The sequence below is a fragment of the Canis lupus genome, chromosome 36 (genome assembly GCF_003254725.2).
Source record: "Canis lupus dingo isolate Sandy chromosome 36, ASM325472v2, whole genome shotgun sequence".
Classification (NCBI taxonomy): Eukaryota; Metazoa; Chordata; class Mammalia; order Carnivora; family Canidae; genus Canis; species Canis lupus.
Window position 1 is genome coordinate 7,953,018 of NC_064278.1, and position 18,370 is coordinate 7,971,387.

General features: G+C 36.4%; 1 protein-coding gene and 1 long non-coding RNA gene across 3 annotated transcripts in view; one reads left to right on the forward strand and one right to left on the reverse strand.

Moving 5' to 3' along the window:
- KCNH7 (potassium voltage-gated channel subfamily H member 7) overlaps positions 1 to 18,370 on the reverse strand; it is a 478,835-nt gene that overhangs the window by 9,333 nt on the left and 451,132 nt on the right. For both annotated transcript variants that reach the window (XM_049106394.1, XM_025471042.3), the window contains exons 13-15: positions 11,842 to 12,105; positions 6,068 to 6,236; positions 1,268 to 1,460 (exon numbers count right to left, since the gene is read on the reverse strand). In XM_049106394.1, the coding sequence (XP_048962351.1) occupies positions 1,268 to 1,460; positions 6,068 to 6,236; positions 11,842 to 12,105 (626 nt within the window). The remainder of the gene's footprint in view (positions 1 to 1,267; positions 1,461 to 6,067; positions 6,237 to 11,841; positions 12,106 to 18,370) is intronic.
- Positions 9,503 to 12,396, forward strand: LOC125754464 (uncharacterized). The gene is made up of 3 exons (XR_007408790.1): positions 9,503 to 9,534; positions 9,617 to 9,669; positions 11,886 to 12,396. It is a non-coding gene; the product is annotated as an uncharacterized LOC125754464 (long non-coding RNA).

The following is an 18,370-nucleotide window of genomic DNA, read 5'->3' on the forward strand; positions in this document are numbered from 1 at the left end:
TCATGAAATCTAAATACATTTTATTTCCCCACAAATCTATATTTGATTAGTGGTATTAACTAAACTTTCCTTCCCAAAGATGGGTCTAGGCATTAGAGGTTGGGCATCAGTTTATCCTAAACAACGATTCCAAATACTTTAATTTTACTCTGCGGCCAGATCAAATTCTTAAAAAAAAATAATAAATTTAATATTGAATTTTCCAGATGAGTCTTAATTGAAAATTCAAGACAAAACTGGGATCAGAAACAGGAGTCATATGGTGAGTAGACAGTGTAAGGAGGAGAGAGAGAGAAAAAACAAAAACAAAAACAAAGAAATATCACTCATCCTTGGCCAGAAACAATTACCTAAATCCACTGAAAACAAAGAACGAAGTACATGGTTTTGCCATATCGGAGACATTCAGAACTAGTTAGGAATAAATACATTTCTACTATCATATATCAGAAAGATTTCAGTATTTTCCTTCTGTACATTTCCCCATTATTGATGTGGTCTCATTTCCTAGAACATTTTGCACTAAATTCCCAAACTCCTAAAAAAGTTTACAAGACTGTTCAGTAAGTCCTTGCCCTTGGGTCCACCTTTCTTAGGTCCAATTTGGCTATTGGGTTTGAGCAATTAAGAATAATTTCCTAACTGGAATTCCAAGGGAGTTAGACTTTTCATATTAACATAATTCAAAAGCACTTAGGGGTCTTCAGAGGCAAGATAAAGGACACTTTAATCATCCTCCTCTTACCATGATGGAGATGAGAAAAGTTTCCAGATCTCTGGTGAGGGGTGGGGCACAAATGAGATTACTAGTCTGCTGGCCCTGGAGCCTCAGATCTTTGAACAGCTGCTATTTCTCCTCCCCTTTCTTCCGGAGAGCCTGCCCATGAGTGCCCCTTTTCACCACAGCCAATTACAGACCTTTCTTTGAAGCACTTTTTGGATCCAGGGCTATCAGCTCTACCATACATAAAATTAAGCAGATTGACTCTTGAAAAGAATTTTTTTTTTAGAAAAAAAAATCACTAGTGTTTTAAAATCATTCTTCTAGATTTACTGTTCTCAAACTTGAAATGAGCATAAGAATTAGTGGGGAGCTGGTTTAAATGCAGATTATAGGGGGTTATTCCCAGAAATGTAAACCGAGCAGAAACAGATGGGGATGAGAAACTTCATTTCCTATAGCACCCCAGATGATTCTGATTCAGGTGGTCCCCAGAAACACATCTGGAGAGATATTTACTCTCGGCTCTACACTATGGACACTCACTTGTGAGGAAGGACTGAAACTCCGGTCCGTCTTGATGGATGCTGCGGGGGGGCTGGTTCTCATCAGGCGGATGACCGGTCTCTGATACTCGGCTCCAGCAGTTACCATGCTGTAGGCTGGGGGGACCACGGTGGTTTGTTTCTGTAGCAACTGTAAGATGGTCTGGATGTCAGCAGTCATTTGGGATTCAAGTCTGCAGGACAGACACAAATGGGGGAAGACAATCCTAAAACAGTCCAAGATTGCAAAGCATTTGAGAAAATTTCAAGCACCACTAACAGATGTATGGCCCTGCTTTAAACAAGAAGGACAGGAGAGGGAGCACGGAGATTCTCTCCCGGCTGCTGCTCAGTTCCTAAGTCCCACTAGTGGTTCTGATAAACCTCATTGGTTTTGGGCTCCTTTAATAAGATCTTAACAGAAATGCAGCTGCATCAAAGGAGACTACATTTTTTTACTAATCTTTATTGATTTCAAATGTAAAACACGTCGAGACTCTATTTTTAATCAGTAATTTGCTTCTTAATCAGGCTTTGCTCACTTTCTTGTGAGCATTTTATTTATTCTTTAAAATGGATTCAGTGGCACATTTCTTTCAGGGCTGCAATAGTCCAGTCATTTCTTAAGTGTTTCAAATTTACATTACCTTTATTTTACCTGATTCTCTCCAAGTCACAGTATTGCATGTTATTCACTATTCTTTATCATGAGGTGCTGTTAGTTGCTAAATTCCTTTTCCATTTCTTTCATATGTGTAAGTCCAGGCCTTTGGTATTTAAGAAACAGATCAAATGTACAAGTTCACTTGCTTCTCTGACCCATCTGACTTGCAAAATGCGTCTGATGATTTTTTTCTCCCCCCTAAAGCTCACAAGGAGCCAACTGGTTTGTTAATTTCATTCTCGTTTTAAATTAAAATTCAAAGGAAAATAGCAAAATACAATAGGACTAATTCTCCTTTTTTGCATATGTTAACAGCATTTTTAAAAAGGGAATTTTGTGGGAATAAGAACAGAAAATTTGGGCCATTTGCTTCCTTAGAAAACTTTAGCTCTTCACTTATTTGTGTTATTTTGTTTCTGAATGAAAGATATAAAGAGAAGGGAAATCTTACCAAAAATGTTAAAATCATAGAACTTAGAATCTGAATTTTAACAAGATCCCTGGATGATTCCGATGCACAGTAAGGTTTGAGAAGCTCTGTTTTAGGATCAACTGTTAATGATTTCCCTAAATATGTATATCTGTAGGCATAATATATAAATATATAAGAACCCTTCTTATGTAACGCTTTAGCCCTACATATAGTTTAATTGATCATGAAAGCAGAAAAGGAGCAGCAGTGAAACTGACTCAGGATAGATTATTTAATATCTGTTTTTATTGCACCGTGTACTTAATATGAATATTTGAATGAGACAAATGGGGCTGTGATTCACAGTTCACATTTGAACAAAATGCTGAAACTAAATAGGGCAAGCCTGACTCTGGAAAATGTCCCGCGATTCTCATTCTGCAAAGTCCAAGTCTGAATTGAGTTGTTCTTTTCAAACCTGTTCTCTATACTTTTGCCGTTTAGAGTAAAGTGGAGGAAAGATGTTGTTGGAGATGTTAGTCCAGTAGACACATAATATTTTGGATTTTAAATCCAAAAGAGGCTAAGCTGAGTTAGGAAATATAATGTTAGTGATAACATTATAATGTTAGTGTAATTGGAGATTAACAGAAGTAAATCAAAGTGAGAAGTATGTCAAGGGACATACAGATCTGGGATTATGTCAAAAGAGATGTCAAGAAGAGATTTAATTGTACTTGAGATGTAAAGTTTCCTATGATAATAACTAATTAATCAAATAACAATAATAATTATTATTAGTGGGCAATTCCAAATCATCCAGTCCTACATGCGTGTGCCCTTAAGGGTTTACACTTATAATCCTAGGACATATTGAAAACATATGTTTTCAGTAATCTGACTTATTCTGGCAGGATAATTGGTATCCCTGACAAGGCAACAAAGGGATCCTAAAATTTTAATTTTAGTCCTAAGGAAAGGACTAAAGGTAGTGTACGTACAGTAGGGAGAACACCAATAATAGAAGTAAAGTTCATTGTTCATCAGATTTCACGTAGCTGCTAGTACAACACTTTCCATTTTGAGCATATATAGTTTCCATATATCATATCTTAGTCCTTAAACACCACTGCAGGTGTGTAAGCATCCAAGATAGAAACTGAGGCTAGAGAAGCTTGAGTGACTTGACCCAGTCATCCTGTACATAGTTAAGTAGCAGAGTTATGACTTTAGTCTAGGCTAACTGCAAGTTTTTGCTGAAGAAATCACTGCTGTCCCTGTCGTTCACCCATTCACTCACTCACGTTTTTATCTCCTCAACAAACTGAACACATATTCTATGTCCTAATAGTAAAGAAATGGGCAATTATTTTTTCTAAATGAGAGGAATCAAAGAATTCAAGTTCACTCAGCCATTAGAAACAACAAATACCCACCATTTGCTTCGACATGGATGGAACTGGAGGGTATTATGCTGAGTGAAATAAATCAATCGGAAAAGGACAAACATTATATGGTCTCATTCATTTGGGGAATATAAAAAATAGTGAAAGGGAATAAAGGGGAAAGGAGAAAAAATGAGTGGGAAATATCAGAAAGGGAAACAGAACATGAAAGACTCCTAACTCTGGGAAACGAACTAGGGGTGGTGGAAGGGGAGGTGGGCAGGGGGTAGGGGTGACTGGGTGATGGGCACTGAGGTGGGCACTTGACGGGATGAGCACTGGGTGTTATTCTATATGTTGGCAAATTGAACACCAATAAAAATAAATTTATAAAAAAAAGAATTCAAGTTCAGAGATCATACATATCAATTCTTATGTGTGTACAGTATATAGTTTTATACATGTTGTGGCTAAAGGATCAATGCCACTTGGCAGAAATAGCAGGGAGAGTAAAAAAGCAAATGCATTAATTAAACAACTAAATAGGTTTCAGACCAATAATAAGTATTACAATGGCAAGTTCTTATACTTGAAGTTTTAATGTTCTCAGATATGTTTCAATTTGACAAGACTTGCATTGAGCACTTGGGAATGGAATATGGATCTTAGCACCAGAAGATTTTAAATTCTATTAAAATCCATGAAAAGATAAAATACAAAATCAATCTTTAGTTTGTGCGATATTTCCATGCTTTGAAATTAACAAATTGATTTTAGTTCACAAATTTGTAGATCTTCGAATTCCATTGATCTGTTTTAATCCCTCATTCTTTTTTCGTGGCAATATATATGTGTGTGCACACACACTCTGATGTGCTTACTATATCGTGTGACATTGTTCGTTTCTGGCAGAAACGTTTAAAAAAACACTAAAAACAATAAACAGCGTGGATGAAACACATAAGAAACAAGAAGCAAATGGTAAATCACTTATGTGGTATAGGCAAAACTCCTGGGATGTGTTACGTATAGATAATGAGCGAGCAAGTAACTTGCTAGACAAGGACAGAATTCATAAGATGTATTAAATACAGACAACATCCTAGTAACCTGTAAGACATGCCAAGGACAGAACAGAGATGTGACCTAACAAGCCACAGTGTGGCTTATACAGATAGAGATGGAAAAAACAAGTTATTCTTATGACAACTCTGGACAGAAAACTGTCACCCCCAAATGTGGCCATCCAGTGCTGACACACAGCAGAGGCTCATTCTGACCCCACATGTACTCTACCTACAAAAACCTACAAATAAAACATATTGCTGTTCAGCAGAGACAATGACAGCCACAACCATGGCCAGGGGTACCCCACCTTATGTGTCTGTGAAAGAGCAAGTGTGTGCCACCGGGATAGACAGATTTTTTTTTTTTCCTATGGACCTTCCGTGCAAACCTCAACTCTGGTCCTAGTAACCACACATCATGGCAGGATGATGCAGCATATGTGAACATTGTGTAAATCAGCATTCATGTTTTACATTGATTTAGCAAATTGTGTGATTTGAGCATTTTAGGTGAATCTGTGAAGTTTTCTGTCTGTGACCACTGCCTTGCCTGGTGGTGTACTCGGAGGCTTCCTTTGAATCAAGGTCAATTCCCATATGAAGCACAACTAACACAGCTGTGTCACACTCATTCGTGTATTTTTCCCCCTGAGTCTTATCGACCAGTTTAGGAAATTTTAAGAAATCTACACAGATTTGGGTTAAGGAATTCCATCCTTCCCAAAACAAAAATTTATTCCTCATTTCCAAAGGGTATAGATCAAACACAGAAGGAAAATGGAGAAGATCTGGGCTTCAACTCTGTGGTATTTTTAATGCAATCACATTTTTGAGAAGTTGACCGAATAACTAAATGTTTAAATAATTTTGTCTATACTTAAAAAAAAAATGCCATGACACATAACTAAGTTACCAGAAACAACCAAAACGTGTAAAAGCAAGATTAAAAGAGAGTGTTAGTAAACAAGTTAAATATGAATTATTTTGAGGAAAAAGGAGTTTTCTTCAGCAGCTGCTGTGGGTGATATACTAATTTTATGACAAGTAAAGAAAAAAGAGGATTTATGTTGCCAGAAGCATGAAGTGTTCTAAATAGATGCTCCTTGCAACACAGATTAATAATTCTGTCAACTTCCAGTCTTATTTTAAATAAGTAAGCATATATGAAAAATATGAGATTATGGTAGTAGCAAGCTGCTAGTTGCAAGGAGAAACCCTAGACCCAACTACTGCCTTGGCTGACGCTCTCCCTTGGCCTTGCCATTGCTTATACCTGTTAAGTTGTTCTTGAAGCAAATCTAATCTTTGCTCCACTTCCCCATAAGTGAGGTCACTTTCGGTTTCAGAGATCCCCCAGGCAGCTCGCTGAAGTCCTGAGGGACTAGACTCCTCAGCCCCAGTCTGTGCATTTTCTCGTTCCCAGCTTCCTGTGTCAGCAATATCTGTGGGAAATAGCAAGATGGGCGTCAACTTCTTTGGGTGCCCCTTTGCATCAATAAACAGAGACATCTGCAAGATAAGCAGGGAAGGATCTCAGAGTAAAACCCCAGAGACAGAGAACCCGAGTGATTCAAGGACCTGTCCTGGGACCACACCTAATTGGTAGCTGACCCCTACTCTTCCTCACCCTGCCTGCCACCTCCTCGGTCCATTTCTGCATGAATAAAAACATAGAGATGGTCATAGTTTTTTTTAAAAATTTTTTAAAGATTTTATTTATTCATGGGAGACAGAGAGACACAGAGAGAGGCAGAGACACAGGCAGAGGGAGAAGCAGACTCCATGCAGGGGGCCCCATGTGGGACTTGATCCTGAGACTCCAGGATCACACCCTGGCTGAAGGCAGGCGCTCAACTGCTAGGATACCCAGGGATCATGAGTTTTGAACACGATTTTGTCTCTCATTAGAGAGCAATGGTTTTGTGTTTTTGTATTCGGGAAGAAACAGCATAGTTTGCTCCTATAGGCATACCTCCTTTTATTGCTCTTTGCTTTGTTGCACCCCAAGGATACCAGTTTTTACTCGACCAGTGCTCTACCCTCTGAGCTATGGAGGCTTTTCCTGATAACAGTTTTTACAAATCAAAGGTTTGTGGCAATCCTGTGATGAGCAAGGATCTATGGGGCATCATTTTTTTCCATCAGCATTTGCTCACTTCATGTCTCTGTGTTACATTTTGGTAATTCTTGCAATATTTCAAACTTCTTCATTATTATTATATTTGTTATGGTGATCTATCATTAGTGATTACAACTCCCTGAGAGCTCAGATAATGGTCAGTATTTTTTAGCAATACAGTACTTTTAAATTAAGGTATTGTACATTGTTTTGAAAGACATAATGCTATTGCACATTAAATAGACTACCTACCATAAGATGTGAACAAAGAAACAAAACATTTATATGACTCATTTTATTGTGATATTAACTTTTTTGCTGTTGTCTAGAACTGAACCTGCAATATCTCTGAGGCATGGCTGTACTGCTTTGCCTTGGATTTAAGATTTTTGGGCTATTCTCCCAGGATAATTAGCATACTTAGTGATTCAGAGTGGGCTGAAGGAGAGAGCCATGGAAAAGTTCTAATCTTCAAGAGATTCCCTTAGGCCAACCCAACCCAATTCAGAGCAGAGCCATCAAAGATGGCAAGGGTGTTAAAGGTCCTGAAGTCCCATGACATATTTTATGTTTTTATATTTCCTTGTAGTTCCTTCTGCAACGTCCTTTAATATATTCATATTAATTTCCAATATGTTTTCTTGTGGCTCTTTTATTTAGAATATTTTTATTTTTTTAAAGATTTTATTTATTTATTCGTGGGAGACACAGAGAGCGAGGCAGAGACACAGGCAGAGGGAGAAGCAGGCTCCATGCAGGGAGCCCAATGTGGGACTCGATCCCAGGTCTCCAGGATCACGCCCTGGGCTGAAGGCAGATGCTCAACCGCTGCGCCACCCAGGCATCTCCTGATCATTTTTCATACAGAGATTTACCTGCTGATGAATCTTCTTTTAATTTACGGCTTCTCTTACAATCTGTATTTGCAAGTTACAAATATTTGAGGGAAAATATAATATCTTACTTTTCCTCTCATTTTTTATCATGTACTTTGACGGCTTTTGCTCTTCTTTCTTGACCTCTATATTCTACATATCCACATAAGAGCTTACAATGATTAAAGGTTTGGAAAATAGAACCCTAGAAAAAATACTAGTAGAGTTGAGAGTTTATTTCAGAGATAAAGAAGTGACATCTTCTCACTGGGAGGGCTGGTAGGAGGAAAAGAGTATCTAAAACTGGTCTTCATTTTCACATGGAAGTAGATTTGAATTACAGAAAGTGATTTTGGTTTGATAGAAAACCTTTTTTTTCTTTTCTTTTTTTTTTTTTTGTACACTAGCTATGATTAAACACTGACAAAAGTTATGTAAAGTTAAGGAATTTATATCCTCAGCTATTTAAAAAATTGGGTAGCAAGTAACTGATTTGGGAAGATTAGGTATGATTCTAGAAATAGGGAACAAGATTTGCAGGGCTTCTTGCAGTCCCTTCCTTTCCTGCAGCTTGTTCAAAAGTACAGTCAGCTCAAAAACATCCTCTTTCTTCAAGGAGCAGAGAAAGTCTCTGTATTTTTTCTTCTACCATTATCTCTTTATCACTGAATACACAGAAATTTCTCTAATGAGGTGCCTACAATTGCTGCATCAATTTAGTGAAGCTGTACCAAAGGAATTAGCATCTCCAAAGAGCATTAGAAAAATAGGAGGTCAGGTCCTGGTTCTGTTGAAAGGGCTAACAGATCTCAGAGGACTTGTTATGAACTCCGGAATGGTTCTTTGTGATTAAGGCTTCCTTAGCCTACGAGATCCTGGTGTTTTGTTTGGTCTTTTAAGGAACCAAGTATAATTTCTTTTGATATCTTACCAAACCAAACAAAAATGAATAGAAAAGTACTATCGTTGAAGGTTTCACCAGATTTTCACTGAAACGTATGATTTACTATTCACAGACTTGTAACTCTATTTAAAACTGAAAAACATTAATATAATGTCTTGGTACTCTAGGTTTTCAATTTTGGAGCAGCAATGGCAAACATTTAGAACACACATATATCGGTTTGGTGATGCCCATGCTTGCCCCTGAATAGCCACCTATAGAGAAGATACCTAATTGTCTTCTCTAAAAATTCCTATAGCCGGTTACCGTAGGAATTTTTAGAGAAGACAATTCTTAAGAATTGGTAAGATAGAAGTTACATATTATGCTCAGAAGTTTTGTGCCAAGAAAGCTTACAGAATTTCTGCCCATGCTTAACAGCTCTCTCATTTGAAAATCATATATAAAAAATTGATTTTAAAATAACAATGCTGAACCACATGCAATAAATTATGTAGTATTATATTTTTTCTTCACTCCCTAAGAAAAAAAAACTGATTATCTTCTCAACAGAAATGAATAAAATGTAAACTATTAGACAGAGGCTTCCTTGATTATAATTTACTTTTTTATTAAAATCTGGAGATGCATAACTGGCTTGCGTAAATAGCAATATAGAAAAAAAAAAGTTCAAAGGGGAAATCCTGGTTAGTGGTCTTAATCAAAATGAACATCCTTGTAGATACTTTCTAAATATAGCTCAGAAAGAATCTGCACTTGGTTGCCTTGGAAAAGGTTGCTATAGTTGCAAGACACATTTCTAGAAATGGATGAACAGAAAGTAAACTTTCACTTTGCTCTGGGTACACAATTTTTCTAGAGTTAACTTTTGACCTCAATCTAAGTAGGCTCGGAATCCACTTAATTTGCTTTTTTTCTCTTTAGCTTTGACAAAAAAAGTGCTCTTCTGTTGGATTCAACATGACAAGTGCAGGAACGTGAGTAAATGAAATTTCTTACTGATAAAACTAAAATTTGTGGGGAATTAGTAGTTTACACTGCAGCATTTAGAGCTATACCCTTCACAGCATTCAAATTCTTGAACATTCCATAATACTTCACCTTAAAAAATCATTAAGGCATAAATTTTGCAGTGAAAAAAGTTTTAGAATTGTCCATTAGTTGGTCAGATTAATTAACATGTATCATACTGGTCAATGCTCTATGACATCAATTATTTTATTCAATTGACATGAGTGTTCAGCTCTGTATTTTCATTTAAGGCATAGATTTATTATTTGAATAGGGACCGAATTGCACTTTTTTGAAAATTAAAAACCTGTAGATATTAAAATTATTTGTTAGAATACTTTTTAAAATCATGTACATAGAATAGCTAATTAAATGTAATTGGAAGAAATGGCCAACAAAAATACAAGATGAAGGGCATGAGAACTCACTATCAGCAAGAGTCATTATAAAGTCAAATGAAGTCCCAAAAATATGTCTTTAATGACTTGTTACTTAAGACTCTAAAACTCAAGAAGACAACAAAAAGTACTTTTTAAAAAATCAGGTCTACGTTAGGCTGAATTTGGAGAAGTAGAGATGGTCCAGGGAGCTCTTCAGAACTTCTGACTTCCATGATACAACATTTTCCTATTTTTAGTACTTCCCAGAATCTGATTTCATAAATAACTAAAATGGGACATTTGGTAATCACATCTAATATTCCATTCTTCCATTGTGATAAATGAGGTACTATTTTCATTCACTTCATCAAGATTTTAAATTGTCCGGAGAACATTTGCATATATTCTTAGCTTACTTCAACATGGGGTCATAGCAAAAGCTGATTTGATATGATAGGAAAAGTAACTGGAAAATGTAAAGGCTAACCATCCTAGAGTCAATAAAACTACTGTTGTCAGATACAGTCGCTTCTAATAATGGTGATGATGACAGGTAATATTTATTTACTCTGTGCCATAATTTTGCTATCTTGCCAGGCCAAGACCATTTTTCCTTTATTTCTGTTATATTCTTTTGATTTTTTTTTTTTGGCTATGCACTCTTTATCTCTACATTTTTATATATCCATTTTATACATATAGTCAATGATTAAAAGTTTAGAAAATAAAATCCTAGAAAAATATGAAACAGAGTTAGGGATTTTATTTCAGAGAAAGTAATTTATGCATGTTATCTCGTTCAATAATTGCAATCAACTAGGTAGTTAGAAAATATTACTTTATTTGAAAGATGAGCAAACAGAATCTTAGTGGGGTCTGTCAAGTGTCTTATTCAAAGACATAAAGGGAATAAATGAGCAAAGCAAATAAATAAAGAGAGCTGAGTTTGGAACCCAAGCAGTCTGACCCACACCTGTTCTTACACCCCACTTACCAGGTAGATTCAGCTAGATCTGTAGCTCTAGTATTTGTGCTGCCAAAGTGAGCACTAGATCTAAAGCTCTAATTCCCATTATGCTAAGTTAATCGTTCTTCCATGTGATAGTTCTTAACTTTTCTTAAGTTTCCCATTCTTTAGCACCAAATTTGCATACATTAATCAAACATTATTATCCATCTCATGCCTCTTTTCTACAATAAAACCCATATGTTTGGGTATTCCTTCATAGAGATGTTAAACAACTGTGTTTAAATAAGTTGGATAAAGACCATAATTTATTTAGGGACCTTTCTCCCCATTTGTTCATATTTTTTAGTAAAGTGACATTCTCCTTGGTGTTTATTGTAGTGTTACCTCATTGGCTTTTCATGCTATAAAATGACTGGGTTGGGGGTTAGGAATGGGTACAGAGGGTACAAAGAAGAATCAACTGGTTAGTTCTTATAAAATACTCATTAATTCCTGCTCCCTGTTGGAATCACTACAAGAGATCTTCCCACAGTGTTCTATGTGGCATTATGTTAAATCTCACTGCCACAAAAACGTCTCATGCTATCAATGTTTAGGAATAATTAACACTGTTCCAGATTTGCACAAATGCTTTGTAGATGATTTGAGACGGGAGCTCTGCAAATATTTCATGAAGTTGTAAAAAGATTAAATTAACATGTGTCAGTACAGTTCTTCATTTGTGAAAAATCACCATTTTACAATTAGCACCAAAGGGAGACAATCTGATTCCTGAGAAACTTGATTACCTTTGCAAGACTGACTTCTTTTATCTATGTGAATTCTTCCTGAGGTGGGCCCTCCTTCCACAAAATTGAGTCCAGCTGCTTTCCCCATTCCTGGAGGAGAATCTACTATTCCTGAGAAGAGAGGCTTTTGTTCATCATCAATGGAGGAGATGAAAGATGAAGATCTGCTTTTTTTCTCTTCAAAGTGTTTCTTGGAACTCTGATAATGTCTTATGGTATCTATAGAGTCTTCAGGACCATTCGTACTGTTCCCTTTGCCAAAATCTGTCAAAAAATTATTTTATAGAAGATAAGAAAATGTGAGACTCTATGTATATTACACTACCTAACTATATATAAATTACATTTTTAATAGTTATGTTCTTTAAATAACTGTAACATAGAGTTTTCTTTAGCGGAACCTGGGTGGCTCAGCTGGTTGAGAGCCCAACTCTGTTTGGCTCAGGTCATGATCTCAGAGTCATGGAATCGAGCCTCATGTCAGGGTTTCTCCCCCTCTCTCTCTGCCCCTCTCCCGGCTCACTCACTCAGTCTCTCTCTCTCTGTCTCAAACAAATAAATAAAATCTTAAAAAAAAAATCTCTTTAAAACCACCAAGAAAGTTGTTCATTCTTTTTCCCATTGAGAATGTAGCTACTTAATGAGAATTTTTTTTCTTGATTCAAAGGACATTAGATTGTCTTAATGAAATACATTATTTGTTTCAGAACTAAAAGACTATCTGCAATAGTAATAATGTTTACATCTCAGAAAAACCCCTGTAACTTATAACTGTATTTATACATGCTCAACAGTCATTTGTATTATTAAAATCTGGTCCACTATCTCTTTAAGGAAATGAAAAAGAGAGGGAAAATGTGTCCCAATTCTAAAATATCACGACTATGCAGCTTGTTTGTTTTTAGCCTTCATGTTCTCTCGTGTGGCAGGCGTTCATGCATGGCGAAGGTCAAAACGAGAAACCTCCTTGTAGTAAAGGCTGACGGGATGAATTTCAACCTTAGTTCAATATATGTAATGGCCCTGACATTCCAGGCAGTTTGGTAGAGTAGCATATTGCAAAGAATATAAAGCTTAAATACAGTAATTAAGGTGGGTTTATCTAATTACATTAAAGCCAGTAGTGCATACTGGCTTTTTTATACTGAAATGTCAGGATAATTTTAGCCCTGAAGGTTGTGTTAGAACATATTTCAGCAGGAAGAACTCAAAAAGACAAATCCCAGAACTTATTTTCATTAGTATCCTGGGGAGACAGTATAATTCTCCATCTGGTTACTGCTAATAACTAACCAACACAACTCCAGAAGGTGTAGTAGTTTCTAGAGAAATGGTTAAGATTGTGTCCCCATCTACTCTATTCCCGGTTGTACCTAGTCTGTTATTTATAGAAGGCCAAATGAACTGATTTAAGTCCACTCTAGAGAAACTTCCAACTATTTCTCAAAATACTTATGTAAAAAATATATATATCAGAGTTTACGATATGAGAAGCCAGAAAGCAGCCCAAAGTAAAAATGAATAGACTTTAAAAATCATCTTTATGGGGGCACCTAGGGGGCTCAGTGAGTTAGATGTACGACTCTTGATTTGGGTTTAAGTCATGGTCCCAGGGCTGGGTTAAGCCTGCATGGGGCTCTGAGCTCAGTGGAGAGTCTGCTTCAGATTCTCTCCCTCTCCCTCTGCCCCTCCTCCTGCTTGTGCCTGTGTACCTCTGCATGCGCGCTACCCCAAATAAATCTTTTTTTAAAAAATCAAGTTTATGTGAAATTGTTATTAAGGAGTTAGCTTATGTCCTGTCAATTAAAATTAAATGTAGCAAAAACCCATTCTTTAATTTATTTTCTTTAGGATTTCACACTTACTCAGTGATAGTGGTTCTATCATTGCTGAGATTACAGACCTTTCCTGTTTCTTTTTTTCTTTTTTTCTTTTTCTTTCTTTCTTTCTTTCTTTCTTTCTTTCTTTCTTTCTTTCTTTCTTTCTTTCTTTCTTTCTTTCCTTCCTTCCTTCCTTCCTCCCTCCCTCCTCATCCTCTTTTCCTTTCCTTTCCTTTCCTTTCCTTTCCTTTCCTTTCCTTTCCTTTCCTTTCCTTTCCTTTCCTTTCCTTTCCTTTCCTTCTTTCCTTTCCTTCTTTCCTTCCTTTCCCTCCTTTCCTTTCCTTTTTCCTTTCCTTTCCTTTCCTTTCCTTTCCTTTCCTTTCCTTTCCTTTCCTTTCCTTTCCTTTCCTTTCCTTTCCTTTCCTTTCCTTTCCTTTTTCCTTTCCTTTCCTTTCCTTTCCTTTCCTTTCCTTTCCTTTCCTTTCCTTTCCTTTCCTTTCCTTAACAGAGAGAGTTCCTTTCAACAGAGAGAGTGTCTGATGTAGGGCTGGATCTCACAACCCTGTGGGATCATGACCTGAGTGGAAACCAAGAGTCAGCTGGATGCTTAACTGACTGAGTCACCCAGGCACCATTTCCAGTTTCAAGCACTGTGGACCCCATTGGTTGCTCAGCGTCACTTCCGTTTCCCCACTCAATCGCTAATCTAATTGGCTGTAAACAGATCAGCATTTCTTTTTCTCTCCTGTGTTCCTGACACAGCCCTCCTTAAACTTCTGGAGCTCTTTATTATCATCTCATGCTCTGTCTGTTTTCTTTGGTTTTAACTCCTCTCCAAATTTGATCCACATTCCCCATTTTATGATCACACTTCATTCCTCAAAAAATAATCGTTTCCAACTTTATGCTAGTAAATGTTAAAAAAAAAAAAAAAAGCTTCCCTTTTCTAAATTATCCTCACACCTGCTAACTGAATTGCAGGTTTGCTGCTCCTGAGTACACCTGTGTGCAGTTTGGGCACCAGTGGGATTTGAGTCACCCCAGGCATCGACTCTTCCTGAGAATACCTTTCTTTTTAATCACTTGCATGGAGTCTTTTCCATAATTCAGTTTCAGATGTAAACTGAATTAACCGTTACTTCTTATGCCTCCAATCTAAGTATGAAGAATGCTAACATGGATCTTTGTAAGGAAAGGATCCATCACAAATTATGCAACCATTTTGTCTTTTTGGCTTGAAAGGTTTTAGGAGTTCTCTGTAGATTTTTCAATCCTCACATATAGTAAAATGTTCTGTCCTATGAACTACCTGGGCCTTGGTCTTTATTTACTAAACATGACTTGATTTTGGATGCAGAGGGACAAATTCATCAGTTAAGAGATATTTTTAGGTTGAATTATAACTTGCTGATTTCAACTCAGAACAAGTGTTCATGAAATGTGGTGAATGAGGGATTATTATTTTGTTCTATTGTAACAAATTACTTTATATACATGGTCTCTTAAATCCTATAATAAAAATTCCAGGTAAAAGCAGAATCACAAGAGAAAAAGAAAGAGTGTAACATCCTTGGACTTTCCTAGTATGTAAGGAGAATTACTCCACATTTATTTCTGTGTTCATTGCCACTGGATGATGAGCCAGCTGCTTCCTGGAACACAGGACACATGGACAGTTTCTTTAATACAGCTTCACTGCAGCCACATTTTTCTATTCCTTATTAGATAAATCAAAAGTTCATATTCTATCACAGAAAATGAAAGTTGAAATGACAATCTCTTTGTGGATTAGAAATGGAAATGCTCAGGGTTAGGCTGGAAGGTGGCTGAGGGAATACACGAAATTAGGATAAAATGCATTATAATTAGCCTCCAGGTACCCCTAGATTTTGATGGCCTGTTTCATTTCTGCCTTCTTCTAATTAAACTGAATTATTTGATAGATATTAAATAGTATTAGGTACAGTTTTTTCTTGATACTATTTTTTTCTTAACACTAATCTTATTCCATGTAGAAATAGTGTTCTGAGGGCAGTAAGGCTAGGGAGTTTTACATTTTCCCCTTTGCTGGAAGTGAGATTGTATAATCACTCCTGCTGCCATCATTTCACACAGAAAAAATTTCACCTATTTAATTAAACCTCAAATTTTCTTTCTGATTTAGATGATTAAAAACCTTTTTTTTTTAAATCCCTTATTTCTGGAGGCTGACAGTTCACCTCCTCCCCTTTTCTCACAAGACACAATACTAAAACATACCTTGTGGGTGCTTTTCTGGGTTCAGAATGAATTCAAGAGCACAGAGCAAGAGTATCCTGATGGAGTAGTTGACCCATCCACCTTAGGAGCCTTTATCTCATATTGATTACCATTTCTATTCAGCAGACCCAAGAGATAGACCCAACTTTTGGTCAAAGAGAGGCACTTAACATGCCCTGCCCTTTCAGCAGTTGGATTTTGGATTTTCCACTGGTAACAGTTTAAATAAGCTGAGCATTTTCTGGCCAGATGCATTTTTAAAAAGTTATTTCAGTAAAAATTGAGGTCTAAAATAAATTTCTTCAATTGATTTCAAATACCTTAGTCCCTTTCTGGCTTCAATGAATGTTAAAAGATGATTAGTGTCATTTTTCTACACAGATGCAAGATCAAAACATTTAAACTATCTTAAAAATTAAAATAAAGAAATAACATTTATATATCACTAAAGTGGATATCAACTGCTAAGTATCATCTGTTTCTGGAGAAGATATTCCTCGGAGATGCCAAAGTATAACACCAACACATTTAAGGCTTAATATAATAGAATTAAACCACCTTTACTCTATAAAAATAAGTTTCACAATGTGAATATTTACTCCTTACTTCAATGACTTCCATACTACTTACTACTTTGATATAGTATTTTCTGTCCATAGAAAGTGTTGTGCAGATCATTCCAAATATTTGGTCACAAAACCCCTATTGATTAAAAAATACATGTGTGTGCATGTGTGCATATCTCATGTGCTATTATATGTGCTATTATGCTGATATATTATGTATATTATAAATCATACATAACATAAAATCTTAATTATTATTCCTATTACTCAATGATGGTATGATTACTGGCATACTTTGAAGTAAGCACAATCCAACTTTGAAGACTACTTAGAGACAATGTTTTTAGCATGTTCCAAATGAAAATACCTCATTTTCTTCTGTTCTGTCCAACCATTTTAACAAGTCCTTAACAAAGGCCACTAAATAGGTCACTGAAGCATCATTTTTGTTCTTCACTTTCTGTAACAATGACTTTACTTCCATCTCAGCAACTGTAGGTCCTCTTTCTACAATGACCTTAGTTAAGTCGGGGAGTTCTAGGGGCATCTCCAGTCCAAAATTTTAAGAAGGAAAGAGAACTATTTGAGGATTAAAAAAAAGGAAACAAACAACAAGATCTTCTCAAACTCAAACCTAAGCTAACAACTTTCTCTTGTTGAGAAGTAGGTTTATTTCAGCAGAAGAAACAAGTTCATGAGGACAAGCCACATTCATCAACAAATTAATTTTAAGATAAGTGATCCAAAATGTTAAGCTTCTATTTTGTTCACATCAGCTTGTGAGAGAGTCCATATACATTTTCTTTTTAAATATATCTTTTTGAATGTAAGCTCCTTAACAATGTGTAGCTCGCATGATTGGAAGGGGTGGAGGATGGTAAGGATCAAAGAGTTCTGATGCCTTGAGTAGATAGTGAGTGGCAGTGTAGGACTCAGCCTTTGTCTGTCTCCAATGCCCGGTCATGTGTTCTCTCTGGTTCTTAATGCTTCTGCTGAGTGATTCATAGTTATCAGCACTCCTAGATGTCTGCCTTCAAGGAAGTGTTTCACATGAGCCATTAACTAACTAAAATAATCAATGCATTGCATGGGCAGCTTTAAGGTCATGTACCCCCACAGCATTTAGCATCAATAGTTTTCTGAAGGTTCTCTGTTCTTTATACTTTTGTATGTGTTTTTCTCCTATACATTGATTCTACACCAAAATATGTATAGAATGAGTGGCCACCTTTGGAACATGAAACTGGGGGGATGGAAACTAGGTTACTTTCAGCAAATTTTATACTTGCTGTAGCACCATGGAGTCCTGAAGACTAGAATAGGTTCTCAAGCTCTGGATGACTGGAGTTAATTGTGTTTTCACATTGCCCAAATCATGCTTACTCACTGACACACCAGGAAACTTCAAAGAGCTGCAGGCAGGCAAATCCCCTATCTATACTTTATATAAAATAAGTCTCTTAGACTAAGTCTGTGATTAAAGGAGAAGTTTTCAGAATCAATAGAAATGTCTAGTTGCATGAGCACAATATGCATTGTGACATGCTCTTGGGGTCTTATCATGAGATAAAAACTTTAGATTATTTAGCTTGAGAATGAGAAAACTAAACAAGATTGAAAGATTTAATAAATCTTTAACTGTACGGGAAACATTATTGTATAGACAACACTTTCAAGTTGTTCTTCATATCCAGCAAGGTAAAACAAGAGATTAACTTCAGGATAAGGGATTTTGATTAAGCCTACAGAAGAACAGCTTGACATTAATGGTTCTGGTTTTAGAAAAAGTTACCAAGAGAATAATGAAAGACACTGCAGAAATAAATTATCACCTATTTGAGTGGTTTATTGTTCTGCAATCAGCCAGAGGACTCAACAATTAGC